This window comes from Erpetoichthys calabaricus, chromosome 3, assembly GCF_900747795.2.
Source record: "Erpetoichthys calabaricus chromosome 3, fErpCal1.3, whole genome shotgun sequence".
In the NCBI taxonomy this organism is placed as follows: Eukaryota; Metazoa; Chordata; class Cladistia; order Polypteriformes; family Polypteridae; genus Erpetoichthys; species Erpetoichthys calabaricus.
The window spans coordinates 201,781,642-201,798,131 of NC_041396.2; the positions used below are offsets into that span (position 1 = coordinate 201,781,642).

The window sequence follows — 16,490 nt, forward strand, 5'->3', positions numbered from 1 at the left end:
TGAGGTAAGCCTGATTTAGACTAATAGCGACTGTGCCAACCCCATAGATCTTGTGTCCAATACTACCACTAAACCTTAACTTAATAAATCAACTTGAAAAACTATCAATGAATAGACACTTGCTTGAGGAAGAACAGTACTTAAGTCTAGACATCATATACTGCATCGTGAATACTGTATGCAACATTTTAAAAAGTCTTCTTGATGAAGTGAATAATACAGCTGAAAAAGTGCAGCTACACATTCCTCACCATTGAATTGACTAGATTTTTGCATTTAACAACTGTAAAAAAAACACATTTAAATAGCGCAATATTTAACATTAAATGATCATTACATTAATGTAAAACACCATTATGATTATGAACTGTAAGCCTGCACGGAATACATGAATATAGTTGAATCAAATTACTTTTCCTATCCATGAAGGTCAATCACCCAAATGTTTGCTGAATCTTTATATTGAAGCAGCAATGACTAAAAGCATCCAAACACTTTATACGGTGCATGCCAATCTAGCCATAACTGTAGATTAAACACTTTAATAAGTTAAAGAACATCCTGCTCATGTAGAACGAGATAAAAACATGTTCACCAGTACTTTTCAAAAACAGCACTTTAACTTAAGTCTGTATTACATCAAAATACATGGAAGATTAATATTAACAATGCTACTAATGATTTAAATACATATGTCCACGTATGAAAATGTGTCCTCTACAGTACACCCGGGTCAAGGATGGGAAGAACTGCGTTTACGAATGCAAGGACAGGGTAAATGCGTCGCTATACAAATAGCAGTTCGTGTACCATACGCAACATTACAACTGCTTATACTCTTTCGTTCATAAAACTGTATTAAACTGATCAATCGCTCAAATAGACTGAATGGTCAATCTGTTCAGGTAACCGCAAAATATATCGGCTCCTCACTCTTTTCTTACCAAATTCTGAAGGTGGCGGGTCAGGCTGGAAGGTGAAATGAGATGCAAGGCGCTTTTGACTCGTAACACGTGGCTTATGTATAAATGAAAACTGGGGAAAAGGGATTCCCACCCCCGTTAAGAGAAATGCCACTCGCAGCATAACGAGAAGATGCCGTGGATGGTACAGTTTTCCACACAATTCTCACAGCGGCCGCCATGGTTGCAGAAACTCCGGAAACTGAATCAAAGACCGTGGAGAGGCGGGGACCACAGCGCGCGCCCTGATTGGCCCGTGAAGGGGGAGTCTTTTTTGGATCGCACGTGTTTCTATAGGACAAATAAATATTATCGGAAAGATTAATCACCGATTTTTTTTTCAATCTTAGAATTGCTTTTCTTTTTCTCCGGTGAAGTAAGTCGCTCAAAATTATTTAAAAACAGGTACTTTGGAATGTACGTCAAAATTAGAAGTAACTAACAAAGAAATCATCGGGTCTTTGAGTGGATGAACCGGTAGTGAGGAAAGCTTCTTCAGGCGACAATGTTGACAGACAACTTTGTTTCTGACTTCGGCTTCTGGAAAGCTTGCAGATGTCAGAAGCAGAAAGGTGTCTTTGGACCGCATCTCGGATCGTACATTAACATTTAGTGGACCGGCGGGATGCTTTAAGAATGTGGCGTATTATGCATACAGCATCTTACATCCACCACTACTAGTGAGTGAGGTTCTTAAATGCACGCGTGATGCTAAAAAAAATAGATGAGTTTTCCAATGCATGCTGTTAAATAAAAACAAAATATTAATAAAAAATATCTTATAGAGGAAAAGATTAACAATATGACCCGAGAGTCAAGGGAGTACAGCAGGTAAGAGGACATGTTTTTAAAGTTAAAACGGAGTTGTTTTTCGTTAAGTTTTCGATGTTACGATTGATGAAGACTCAGACAGCCCTTGTGGACAGTGTTCACAACGTAGGAGCCACAACAACTTGATCATTCCCCAAGACGCTGGGATAGTAAGGTGGTTGGTTCTAAAGATGAGACAGCAAAAATTGAGTTGTTGCAATTCCATAACCTTACAAAATTCTACCATAATTTTAAAAATTGTACAATACCAGACAGAAAGTGGTTTAGTCAGTTAAGGGGTAATGTATGTATTGCCTTCTTTGAGCGCTGCCTATGGCTAAACCTTATGAATTAGACTATCGGGCAGTTCCCCACTTTCTTATTACTGTATAGCATTCCCTATGTATTATGAGGGCAGTGAGGTGTAGTGGTTTGGACTTCAAACCGTGAGGTTATGGGTTCAAATCCCGCTATAGACACTGTGTAATCATTAGCAAGTCACTTGAACTGTCTGTGCACCAACTGGAAAATCAAAAGAAATGTAACCAATTGTATCATAAATGTTGGAAGTTGCTTTGGATGAAACGTAATATAATAAACTAGCCGCATAATTATTTATTGATGGGTAAACACTTCCTGAAAGACACAGTTGGGGGGTGGGTTTGAGGATACGACTGTGACTGAAAACTGGTTTTGGCAGATAGACATATCTTTTTGAAAGTTTGTCCCTGTGCCTTATTGTCATTGCAAAGGCTAATCTAACAGGAAATTGTCTGCGTGTAAAAGTAAAAGGCAAATTTGAATCTGATGGGGTCAGGGAAATCCGGGGAATAAGGACAGTTTATGAAGTAGCAGCTGCGATAGTTTTACACTTCAGTACATTGCGGTGAATGCTGGTAACAGTCAGCCTAGTGCCATCACAGAGACTTCTTGCTGGCATGAGGTTTCTGAGAAGCATGACGACTGAACCAATTTTAATTTTGAGTTTATGCGGAGGCATGCCAGTGGGAGCAAGACTGTTAAGAAATTCTTCGGGGAATGAAACTTGATCTGCGGGATCGTCTGTGACGATGGAGTCAACGCTGGTGAAAGTTCCTTCGTCGGTAGGGATAAGTTTCAGTACCTGTTCATTAAGGTGTAGTGAGTCGTCGATGGTGACGCTTAATATAGCTCGCGTACTGAGTTGTTCCGGAGTCACAGTTGAGAAGTCGATGTCGCCATATAGTTGTTGAACGGGATCAGAAATAAAAGGAAAACAATGTGAAGGTAATGGACGCGGGCGGGGCTCTGTCGTGCGTACCCCATGGTCTTAGAGTTGGCGGGCGGGGCTCTGTCGTGCATACACCATGCGCACTGCCTGCTCATTCCTCGAGAGCGAGGGTGGGCGCAAGAGGAGGGTTAGAATTGGCAGGCGGGGCTCTGTCGTGCGTACCCCATGGTCGGGCGACTTGGTCTTATATATATATATGTTGATACAAAATATAATCCGTGCATTCATCAAAATGATTAGTACTTTGATATAAACAGAAAAATATTTATTACAAATACATTATGAAAATATTTATCTTTGCCAAACTGAGGAATATATAAAGCAAGCAAAATGTCTTCTGGGTATGCTTACACCAGTTATTGAATCTACTTAGTCTGTTAACGGGGGTTAAAGAGGCACAATGCGGGATGACACATCAGTTCATTGTACACTCACTCACTCACCGTCAGACAGCCTACTCAAAACAGAGAAACTGGAGAAAACAGTAAAATAATTAAAACAACCTAATTACACATAGGATTTGAAAACTCACGTCCCTGGAGCTGTGACACATTAACACCAATTCCGATTGTTAGCCAATTGAAGGTTAGGTCACTAAATGCAAAAAGAATGAAAAATAAATCGTGTGAGTACAGTACTCGCTAGAACCCGCCCTCTAAGTTTTGAGTTTTAAATTCATTTCATACTGTGTTTTGGGGAATACTATGGACAAAATTAACTAAGCAAAAAAACTCCATGACACATTTATTTATTCATACTAACACATCATGCTCGTTTTCACAGTACTTTTATTTGCGTATTTTGTCCAAAATAGTCCCCCATACACGACTAACCAATAGATAGATAGATAGATACTTTATTAATCCCAATGGGAAATTCACATTCTTCAGCAGCAGCATACTGATACAATAAATAATATTAAAGAATGATAATAATGCAGGTGAAAAACAGACAATAACTATGTATAATGTTAAATGTTAACGTTTACCCCCCCGGATGGAATTAAACAGTCGCATAGTTTGGGGGAGGAACGATCTCCTCAATCTGTCAGTGGAGCAGGACAGTGACAGCAGTCTGTCACTGAAGCTGCTCTTCTGTCTGGAGATGATACTATTAAGTGGATGCAGTGGATTCTCCATAATTGATAGGAGCCTGCTGAGCACCCTTCGCTCTGCCACAGATGTTAAACTGTCCAGCTCCATGCCTACAATAGAGCCTGCCTTCCTCACCAGTTTGTCCAGACGTGAGGCGTCTTTCCTCTTAATGCTGCCTCCCCAGCACACCACTGCGTAGAAGAGGGCGTTCGCCACAACTGTTTGATAGAACATCTGCAGCATCTTATTGCAGATGTTGAAGGATGCCAGCCTTCTAAGGTAGTATAACTGGCTCTGTCCTTTCTTGCACAGCGCATTAGTATTGGCAGTCCAGTCTAATTTATCATCCAGCTCCACTCCCAGATATTTATAGGTCTGCACCATCTGCACACAGTCACCTTTGATGATCACTGGGTCTATGAGGGGTCTGGTTCTCCTAAAATCCACCACCAGCTCTTTGGTTTTGCTGGTGTTCAGGTGTAGGTGGTTTGAGTTGCACCATTTAACAAAGTCATTGATTAGGTCCCTATACTCCTCCTCCAGCCCATTCCTGATGCAGCCCACGATAGCAGTGTCATCAGCGAACTTTTGTACATGGCAGGACTCCAAGTTGTATTGGAAGTCTGATGTATATAGGCTGAACAGGACCGGAGAAAGTACAGTCCCCTGTAGCGCTCCTGTGTTGCTGACCACAATGTCAAACGTGCAGTTCCCAAGACGCACATACTGAGGTCTGTCTTTAAGATAGTCCACGATCCATGCCACTAGGTATGAATCTAATCCCATCTCTGTCAGCTTGTCCCTAAGGAGCAGAGGTTGGATTGTGTTGAAGGCGCTAGAGAAGTCTAGAAACATAATTCTTACAGCACCACTGCCTCTGTCCAAGTGAGAGAGGGATCGGTGTAGCATATAGATGATGGCATCCTCTGCTCCCACCTTCTCTTGATATGCAAACTGCAGAGGGTCAAGGGCGTGTTGAACCTGTGGCCTAAGGTGGTGAAGCAGCAGCCTCTCCATGGTCTTCATGACATGTGATGTCAGAGCAACAGGCCGAAAGTCATTCAGCTCACTAGGACATGATACCTTTGGGACTGGGGTGATACAAGATGTTTTCCAAAGCCTCGGGACTCTCCCCTGTTCCAGGCTCAGGTTGAAGATGTGCTGTAGAGGACCCCCCAGCTCCGATGCACAGACCTTCAGCAGTCGTGGCGATACTCCATCTGGACCCGCTGCTTTGCTGGCACGAAGTCTCCTCAGCTCTCTGCTCACTTGCGCTGTTGTAATTATGGGTGGGGATGTCTTTCCTATGCTGGTATCAGCAGAAGGATGTGTGGAGGGTGCAATACTCCGAGGTGAGTGTGAGAGTGGGTTAGGGTGGTCAAACCTGTTAAAAGAAGTTGTTCATTTGGTTTGCTCTCTTCACGTCTCTCTCGATGGTGGTACCCCGCTTCGAGCTGCAGCCAGTGATGATCTTCATCCCATCCCACACTTCCTTCATGCTGTTATTCTGCAACTTCTGCTCCAGCTTTCTCCTGTACTGCTCCTTCGCCACCCTGAGCTGGACTCGGAGTTCCTTCTGCACGCGCTTGAGCTCATGCTGATCACCGTCTTTAAAAGCCCTTTTCTTCTGGTTCAAAAGGCCCTTGATGTCACTTGTAATCCATGGCTTGTTGTTAGCATAGCAGCGTACTGTTCTTACTGGAACTACAATGTCCATACAGAAGTTGATGTAGTCAGTAGTGCAGTCAACAACGTCTGCTTAAATACTACTGCCGCTTTTATTCGTCAGCCGGTCCTCCGCGGTTAACAAAACCCCCGAGACATTTCAACTCCTTCACTTGCGGCAGAACCTCATCGCCAGATTGTAAATTAACCAGTCTGCTTACACAATCAGTTAAATCTAATAGTGAGAAAAATCAATAACGTCTTATTTTCCATCTTCATATAATGTTAAAGGCAGCGTGATTGAGAGAACTAATCAAAGTGCTAGACTAATCTGCATTGTGATATGTCTCATAATCATTAAAAAATAAATGGTGTTCCACTGTTTATTCAATTGTTTCTGTTAGACAATACTGTTCAATAAATTAGCAAGTAATTTAATATCTCTTGGCAAGTGGTTTTGCTTTATAATCACTATTATTTCTGTTTCATAGAAAAATAACATGTAAAGGACTTGTGTAAAATTTCAGTTAATATGTAGTTACTTTCCACTAAACATTTTAATTGTGTGATTACATTTTTTAATTGAGCAGCAGCCCCAAATACAATTAAATAAAGGATATTCTGGTTATGTTGATTGGAGATTCTGGATTAGCCCTGTCTTGGACTGATGCCCTTCTACAAGGCCATTTCCTGGCTTGTGCTGAACACTGCTGGTATAGGGTCTTGACCCCCTGCCCATGAATTTAATGAAATGTATTGGAGAATAAGATTATAAATGAATCCAACCTACAGAATGTATATTACATTTTCTCATTTTTACATAGAAAAGTCCCATTCCTTCATTAAGTGATGGACTCGGGTTTCATGTATAGTAGCAAAGCAGCTGCCAAACCAGCGGCCATGAAAGTGGATGTTAAATCTTACCATGTGGTCCTGTGCAATTCACTTCCCCGACTTATACACCGATTGTAAAACGTACATAGCAGTACCGTAGCATTTTGGGATTGTTATTCACCATAGAAGAATGTCCTGAAAAATGAATGTCCTTTTTTTGGTGGTTAGAAATGATTATTGTTCCTTGTGCACTCTTCCAATTCACTAGACAAGCTCTAAAAGACTTGCTTGCCACAGGGGAAGAATATCATCAATTGGGGGCTCAAGGGAACAACGCAGTGTTAATGCCATTTTTTTCCACTATGATGTTGTTTCTTCCATTTTCCAGTTTTCCATCACAAAGGCTTGGCTACATAATCACCTGTTATTTTGTATATAAGGTGATAAATATTTTTGTCTTTATTTGTAAGTCAGACAAAGCGAATGTAATATTAGCACTTCAAAAGGCATGTTTTGTTTCATTCATGAGAACAGCAGTACTTCATGTCTAACTAACCAACCCCGGGTCTTTAGGACTGACTCAGGATGTGGAATTTAAAGCAGGGTTGGAGAAAGTGCCTAAGACCAGTTTGGCAAAAGGGATTCTGTGTAGGGCATTTTTATAAACCAACCCATGAAGTACTGCCATAAAATGACCAAGCTGGAAAGCTTCAGCTAAACAAGTGGTATCCACTCCATGAGGGCAGGTGTGCACCCATTGTTCTGAAGTATGGCTGTTTGGGATTGGTTTTTAATTAGAGGCCATTCTGATCCACAATGCCCAAAAGGAATGTGCAAAGTTGGTCGCTTTAGCCTTCACACACCATGGTCATGAAGAGAACAATGAGACAGGCAAGGCATGTGGCCTGTCCTGAAGAAAGCAGACTAGAAATGACTTGACTAGAGACATTTGAGTAACTACTCTGTGTGCGGCCTCAGACTACACATCTAGCATATATCAGGTTGTATGGTTGCCAATATTATCATGTGCTTTGGTTCATTATTATTATTTTATGAACTAGTGGTCTCTGCCCCCTGCTTGCCCAGCCCTGGGTTTGGTTTACCGGATATACAATTTAAAGATTGTTATTTTCATGGGAATTGTTACATATGCACTGTTTTCACTTTTACTTTAAAACTTTTGTTAAAACAATATTTGTCCTTTATTGCCAGCGCCGGGTGTGGTTAAATATCTTTCTGGTGGGACGTATAACGCTACTCAGGTTGTGAAGGGGGGGGTGTTTGGCTTAATGCACGCTAAGGAGATGTGGTCGCATCAGCTGCTGTCTTGCTGCTGCTGCTGGCGAACTGTGTGCTCTGCTTGTCGATCATTTAAAAGCCTGTACAGGAACTGTCCTTTTGTTTCACTGTTTTATCTCGTCGGACATCATATTGTCTTCCAAGAAGATCAGGTCTCGTCTCCCTCCCAAGATTTCTTTTTTCATAATAGATGTATTATTGATACTATTATTAAAATATAGACAATGGAGCCTTAATACATTCTTGCAATACTCCACAGTAGTGTCTACTTTAGAACTCACTATAACCAGCATTGGTGAAAATACGGGTGTCATCACAACACAATTAAAAGCGCAACTGTTTTGGTTAGGCCACTTATCAACAAAACAATATGCTCTGCTTTTACCACAGTTGTCTTTTCTTTCGAGGAGTGACCTCTTTGCCTTTATAAACCCTATGGCAAGTAATGTGGCTACTCCCAAATACAGGCGTCTTAATTTTCAATCACTCCAGATATAAAGACAAAAAGTACAGAAATTTAAAAGCAAAGTGGTATTTATTAAAGAATCAGTAGTACCAGTAGGATATATATACACACACACACACACACACATACATACATACACACAGGTCCATAAATATTTGGACAGAGACAACTTTTTTCTAATTTTGGTTCTGTACATTACCACAATGAATTTTAAATGAAACAGCTCAGATGCAGTTGAAATGTGGACTTTCAGCTTTAATTCAGTGGGGTGAACAAAACGATTGCATAAAAATGTGAGGCAACTAAAGCATTTTTTTTAACACAATCCCTTCATTTCAGGGGCTGAAAAGTAATTGGACAAATTAAGTAACTGGAAATAAAATGTTCATTTCTAATATTTGGTTGAAACCCCTTTGCTGGCAATGACAGCCTGAAGTCTTGAACTCATGGACATCACCAGATGCTGGGTTTCCTCCTTTTTAATGCTCTGCCAGGCCTTTACTGCAGCGGCTTTCAGTTGCTGGTTGTTTGAGGGCCTTTCTGTCTGAAGTTTAGTCTTCAACAAGTGAAATGCATGCTCAGTTGGGTTAAGATCAGGGGCCTCATGTATAAACGGTGCGTACGCACAGAAATGTTGCGTACGAATGTTTCCACGCTCAAATCGCGATGTATAAAACCTAAACTTGGCGTAAAGCCACGCACATTTCCACGGTAACTCATACCTTGGCGTACGCAATTTCTCCGCTCAGTTTTGCAGACTGGCGGCACCCAGTGTCAAAGCAGTGCTACTGTTCCTGTGTGATCACCCTTTCTTTCTTAGCTCCACATTCCTGACGCGGCTTTATAAATACACTGAAATTAACTGCATATTGTTTATTAGTGTAATGCATCTGATTGTAATTAACCTGTAGCAATATAATGGTCCAGGGAATAGCCATAGTATTCCAAATACCATAACTGCTTTAGCGTTGTTACGCTCACTGCATCTTGTTCTTCTTTTTGCTGCTCCCGTTAAGGGTTGCCACTGCGGATCATCTTTTTCCATATTACTCTCACTGCACCACTCGGAGTATTTATATCACTGTATCTGAGTGTGAATCACAACAGCAGCTGATCGGAAAGAGAATTATCGGTATACAGTTTCAAGTACACACTACCTCAACCACGGCAAAAAGCGTCAAAGCCTTTCCTGTACGGACCTCGCGTTTCAGAAATAGTTTCATCCCAAGAACTATAAACGCACTCAATCAGTCCATCAAGTGCTCCTTGTAGAACTGTTTGTACTTATAAGTACAATCACCTCACTGTAAACTTACACTACAGTTATAATATTGCACAACCTGTGCTACTTTATAAAGCGCGTATGATGACAATATCATTTTTAAGATGAAATGCAGCAAAATATGCTGCTTATAGTATACAGATAAAACTTTAACTTCATTTAAATAATCTGCATTGTTAATAATTAAACATGTGAGGACACGGTGCCGCAGCGTATAGCTGGTTCACGGATAGCTCCTGCCTTGCACTGTATTATTGCTGGTGCTGACGCGACACTGGAAGGATAGACGGATAGAATAATTAAACATGTACTACAAAGATATTTTAATGTTCCTTAAAAGTTTTGAAGAATCGGCGTTCTAAGCTTACAGATGGCTTAACGTCTATTACAGAGCTGATTGTGTGGCGATTGGGTATTTGGAGAAAGAAAAGTACGTTCGAAAGAGACAGTACTTCTGTAATAAATTATTTCATCGAAGGTCACACATGGCGCAGAAAGCCTCTTGTGTGAGATATGAACAATCACTGCGCCACCGTGTTCCCATGTTTAATAACATGCTTTCATTGCTATCATCATGAAAATGATATCACGTATACATCTCAGCATTTTAATTATTCAGAGAGCTGTAATATCTCGAATGTAATGGATTCTGTGTCCTGTCAGAGAAAGAGAAAGAACGGAAGCACGTAGTGATTCACACACATAGAGCACATAGAAGATCAAATACAGAACAAAGCATTTAACGTGCTACTTGAGAAACTAGTAAAATAAACGATTTTAAGATGAAGTTTATGATGTTCTACTTTAATGGCAAAATAAACTACGTGATTAAAGTGTAAATTTCGAGATTAAAGTTGACATTTCGTGCTTTTTTCCCCACTGTGTGCCAATTTTTTTTGTCTGTACCCTAATAAGCTTTCATATGACACTCAGACGGTCCGCTGCGAGTTGCCTTTTCACGGCGACTTTGATATGTGATTTCTTTTTTATTTCGGGTACTGTGCGACTTTGTAAACTTGATCTTTCGAGTTTCTCCGACACTCGATCAACTTTCTTTTGTTGATTATACCACTGTTTAAACCAACAAATAGTAGGTTTTTCCTTTGCCTCCACTTGGTATTCGCTGAAATTCTTATATTTTCCGCTGTGCTTTTCCCATTGTCTTTTCACAGAAGGCTATTTATATTGATTTGCATATTCAAAGAGGCGTAATTCTGGGAGGAGTTGGGGCGGGACAGAAGGCGCGTGCACGTGCGTTACTTTTCACGCTGATCGGGATTCATGTAGTGGAAGAACGTGAAATTTTGCGTGCGCACTGATTCCTGCATCTGGATTTTTCTGTGCATACGCACAATCCCGCTTTTGTGCTTATGCCATGTTATAGTGTGAGTTCTACGCACGGCCTTATACATGAGGCCCCAGGTGACTGACTTGGCCATTCAAGAATTTTCCACTTCTTTGCTTTAATAAACTCCTGGGTGGCTTTGGCTGTATGTTTTGGGTCATTGTTCATCTGTATCATGAAACGCTGCCCAATCAATTTGACTGCATTTAGCTGGATTTGAGCAGACAGTACGTCTCTGAACACCTCAGAATTAATTCTGCTGCTTCTGTCCTGTGTCACATCATCAATAAACACTAGTGTCCCAGTGCCACTGGCAGCCATGCACACCCAAGCCATCACACTGCCTCCACCGTGTTTTACAGATGATGTGGTATGCTTTGGATAATGAGCTGTTCCACGCCTTCTCCATACTTTTTTCTTGCCATCATTCTGGTAGAGGTTAATCTTGGTTTCATCTGTCCAAAGAATTTTTTTCCCAGAACTGAGCTGGCTTTTTTAGATGTTCTTTAGCAAAGTCCAATCTAGCCTTTCTATTCTTGAGGCTTATGAGTGGTTTGCACCTTGCAATGCACCCTCTGTATTACTTTCATGCAGTCTTCTCTTTATGGTAGACTTGGATATTGATACGCCTACCCCCCTGGAGAGTGTTGTTCACTTGGTTGGCTGTTGTGAAGGGGTTCCTCTTCACCATGGAAATGATTCTGCGATCATCCACCACTGTTGTCTGCCGTAGAAGTCCAGATCTTTTTGCGTTGCTGAGTTCACCAGTGCTTGCTTTCTTTCTCAGGATGTACCAAACTGTAGATTTTGCCACTCGTAATATTGTAGTGATTTCTCAGATGGGTTTTTTTCTGTTTTCGCAGCTCAAGGATGGCTTCTTTCACCTGCATGGAGAGCTCCTTTGACCGCATGTTGTCTGTTCACAGCAAAATCTTCCACATGCAAGCACCACACCTTAAATCAACTCCAGGCCTTTTATCTGCTTAATTGATAATGACATAACGACGGACTTGCCCACACCTGCCCATGAAATAGCCTTTGAGTCAATTGTCCAATTACTTTTGAGCCCCTGAAATGAAGGGATTGTGTTAAAAAAAATGCTTGAGTTGCCTCACATTTTTATGCAATCGTTTTGTTCACCCCACTGAATTAAAACTGAAAGTCTGCACTTCAACTGCATCCGAGTTGTTTCATTTAAAATTCATTGTGGTAATGTACGGAACCAAAATTAGAAAAAAGTTGTCTGTCCAAATATTTATGGATCTAACTGTATATACAGTGCATCCGTAAAGTATTCACAGCGCATCACTTTTTCCACATTGTTATGTTACAGCCTTATTCCTAAATGGATTAAATTCTTTTTTTTCCCTCAGAATTCTACACACAACACCCCATAATGACAATGTGAAAAAAGTTTAATAAATTTGCAAAAACCTCAAGTAAAAATAAAAAAAAAAAACTGAGAAATCACATGTACATAAGTACTCACAGCCTTTGCTCAATACTTTGTCGATGCACCTTTGGCAGCAATTACAGCCTCAAGTCTTGTTGAATATGATGCCACAAGCTTGGCCCACCTATCCTTGGCCAGTTTCGGCCATTCCTCTTTGCAGCACCTCTCAAGCTCCATCAGGTTGGATGGGAAGCGTCGGTGCACAGCCATTTTAAGATCTCTCCAGAGATGTTTAATCGGATTCAAGTCTGGGCTCTGGCTGGGCCACTCAAGGACATTCACAGAGTTGTCCTGAAGCCACTCCTTTGATATCTTGGCTGTGTGCTTAGGGTCGTTGTCCTGCTGAAAGATGAACCGTCGCCCCAGTCTGAGGTCAATAGCGCTCTGGAGGAGGTTTTCATTCAGGATGTCTCTGTATATTGCTGCAGTCATCTTTCCCTTTATCCTGACTAGTCTCCCAGTTCCTGCCACTGAAAAACATCCCCACAGCATGATGTTGCCACCACCATGCTTCACTGTAGGGATGGTGCCAGGTTTCCTCCAAATGTGACGCCTGGCATTCACACCAAAGAGTTCAATCTTTGTCTCATCAGACCAGAGAATTTTCTCTCTCATGGTCTGAGAGTCCTTCAGGTGCCTTTTGGCAAACTCCAGGCGGGCTGCTATGTGTGCCTTTTACTAAGGAGTGGCTTCCGTCTGGCCACTCTACCATACAGGCCTGATTGGTGGATTGCTGCAGAGATGGTTGTCCTTCTGGAAGGTTCTCCTCTCTCCACAGAGGACCTCTTTGCCTGACCATCAGTCCGTAAATCTTCATCTTTCTCTTCCCCTGCTGTCCTCCAAGCCTCCCCACTGGTATTTTAATACTTCTATCTACAAAATACAGATTTTATCGAGCAAACCTCTGCTAAAATTGAACAGTTTATTCTTTGAATAAAGACTCTGTTCAGGATCCGACTTATGTTTGGCTGGCTATTAAGGGGCAGATTTGAGACCCGACTATTGCTTTTGCATCCAATATAGCCTGCAATATAAACTAAATACATTTAAAATAACAGGAGAAAAATTGAAGTATCTAAATATTTATATTGGAATTGTCATCCAGTTATAAACTATTAGGTTGCATGAATGGATTTGGATCAGAATTAAAGCTATACTAATAGATGCATGTTTTCGAAAAGTGTTAAGAACTGAAAAATTAAAACATTTTGTTAGTGAAGATTTTTCCATTCATTGTTTAAAAAAATGACTGTTTACTGTCAGACTATATAATTTGTATTTTTTCTTAGCAAGTTGACAAGACATCTTTCTAAATACAAAGTGCAACAATCTTGAACGAAAAAAGAAAACAAAACAGTATTTTACGCATCTGGTTTGTATAGTATATATAGATTGTAAAGTATATTTAGCTTAATTATCCTGTTGCCTGTGAACATGAAATATTTTTGTGTTTTAATAAGCAAGCTGGAACACAGTGGCAGATTTTTTTTTACAGTCCTTGAAAGCAGGAAGTCATTAATTGCCTTCATTTCTGTCCTTCATGACATCTTGCTTCATGATATCAGCGACATCAAAATCCTTTCGACTGTTGATCATCTGCGCCAAACTCTGAAATAGAAAAGAGAAAAAAAAAAAAAAAAAAAACTTTTAGGAACAGAAGTAAAACCATCAGACTCTAATCTAGCCATTTTATTTATTTAGAGTTATTCAGATTACAGATGTAACTAAAATGATTAAGCAGTTTACTTAAAAATACAGAGTCCAAATATTATTTAAAATTGAAAGGCTCAGTGCAAAAATAAAAATAAACAAGTGAGCCTTTGACCTTGAAGAAGAAGCATATTAGAAGTCCAGTGGTCACTCATCGATGGTGTTGTCCATTTCTCCAAGTAGCAATTCCTTCTTATTTAAAGTCTGAAATATTGTCACTGCCTCAACCTCCTGTCTCCTCTACGGTGTTTGTTTTTTCTTCAACATTATGTAGTAAAGGTCAATCTCTTAATTTGCTGTCCATTTTATTTCACTTTCACACTCACCTACCATATTCTTTCTCTGGGCAAGTTTTCAACAAATGCACCTTACTCTCCTTTTTACCCCGAACTAAACAAATAAATAAATAAAAACAAACCACTTAATCCGTTTCACCATTTAATCTTTCGTCTATTCTGTCAAGGATAGTATAATTGACTCTTGAAACACACTACATGCTTTAGCTCAAAGGATCTGGACACCAAATGGAATATACTGTTTTTTAGACATTGACCATGGTGTCCCAATTTTTTATATCACCTTATTTATAACAAATGCAGGGACATTTGAAAATATTACCTTACGAGCTAGTGCCACCAAAGGGGTCACATGCATGGAAGAACCACTGACTACTCCGTTCTCCACTAGTGTCGGAACGAAATCTATCAAGCTTAAAAATAATGTGATCATTTTAGAAGCAGACTTAATGTTCTCACACCTGAACAAATTGCTCACTGCTAACACCAGAGTCTGTAAAGGAATAAAATCCCCAGACAGAAGTTTTATCCCATGACGGCAGCTCAATCATGTGGGTCTAATTCCACTCCACACAAAAGAAACAGGAGATTTCCAAAACATATCAAACTGAGATGAGATGAAATGGAAAGCAGGAAAAGAAAAGGAAAAGTTAGTAGTTTAAAAAAAAAAATTAAAAAAAAAAATACTGTTGTCAGACTCTATAGCTACTCGCGCCAAAGCAAACACCAACCATGCATGGTGATGTTAAAACAGGAAGATAATAGGTAGGATGGATGAATAGAGAAAATAATTTTCATTTACAGACAATTTTTTTTTTATTTTACATATACTTATATACACACAAACCTCTGAATTGGACAATACAGAGCTGCAGCTTTCAATAACAGGCTTGTAGGTGGTCAGATCTGCCCAGGTTGTGCCACCGGTTTATATTTAAATTCATTAACATTTCAATAGTGCAGATCCAGTAATGTCCATTAATGAAACATGCTGACAGAAGTCTGTTTCCTTGTTTGAAGTCACCAGTATTCAGAATTATTAAGATATTGGTACATGGAGAATCACTTCACTTGCTGAGTCAGCCTGAATGATGCAACTTATTTCACTAGGCAGTAATGTGTACAAATGCAGTCCATATTCCTGCATTTGTCCATCAAGTTTGTGTCATACATTTAGTTTTAATTGTGATATGTTCATCATTGCTCATTCACATAGATCTCCACTCCAATGCTTTCCACCATTAAAATTGCATCTGAAATAATAGGTATAAGCAAGCCTGTTCTCCACAGTATCCAAAATGTCACAGTACTGAACTTACTGTGACTCACTATGAGATGTAACACTTCAAACAGTTGGTAGAGATAGAGATAGAGAGATAGAGAGAGAGAGAGAGAGATAGAGAGAGAGAGAGAGAGAGAGAGATAGATAGATACTTTATTAATTCCAAGGGGAAATTCACATACTCCAGCAGCAAAAAATATTAAAGAGTAATAAAAAATGCAGGTAAAAAACAGACAATAACTTGAATAATGTTCAACGTTTACCCCCTCTGGTGGAATTGAAGAGTCGCATAGTTTGGGGGAGGAATGATCTTCTCAGTCTGTCAGTGGAGCAGGACAGTGACAGCAGTCTGTCGCTGAAACTGCTCCTCTGTCTGGAGATGACACTGTTTAATGGATGTAGTGGATTCTCCATAATTGATAGGAGCCTGCTGAGTGCCCGTTGCTCTGCTACGGATGTCAAACCGTCCAGCTCTATGCCAACAATAGAGCCTGCCTTCCTCACCAGTTTGTCCAGGTGTGAGGCATCCTTCTTCTTAATGCTGCCTCCCCAGCACACCACTGCGAAGAAGAGGGCACTCGCCACAACCATGTGATAGAACATCTGCAGCATCTTACTGCAGATGTTGAAGGATGCCAGTCTTCTAAGGAAGTACAGGTGGCTCTGTCCTTTCTTGCACAGAGAATCAGTATTGGCAGAAATATGTATAACAGAAATCAAAC

General features: G+C 40.3%; 2 protein-coding genes across 2 annotated transcripts in view; both read right to left on the bottom strand.

Annotated features, from left to right (window-relative positions):
* bckdhb (branched chain keto acid dehydrogenase E1 subunit beta) overlaps window positions 1–1,182 on the bottom strand; it is a 225,917-nt gene extending 224,735 nt beyond the window's left edge. The window contains exon 1 of the mRNA XM_028797663.2: window positions 945–1,182. Within this exon, the coding sequence (XP_028653496.2) occupies window positions 945–1,086 (142 nt within the window). The 5' untranslated portion in view covers window positions 1,087–1,182. The remainder of the gene's footprint in view (window positions 1–944) is intronic.
* Window positions 1,183–13,713: 12,531 nt separating this feature from the next.
* Window positions 13,714–16,490, bottom strand: part of ttk (ttk protein kinase) — a 61,592-nt gene continuing 58,815 nt past the window's right edge. Inside the window, exon 24 of the mRNA XM_028797664.2 lies at window positions 13,714–14,088. Within this exon, the coding sequence (XP_028653497.1) occupies window positions 13,996–14,088 (93 nt within the window). The 3' untranslated portion in view covers window positions 13,714–13,995. The remainder of the gene's footprint in view (window positions 14,089–16,490) is intronic.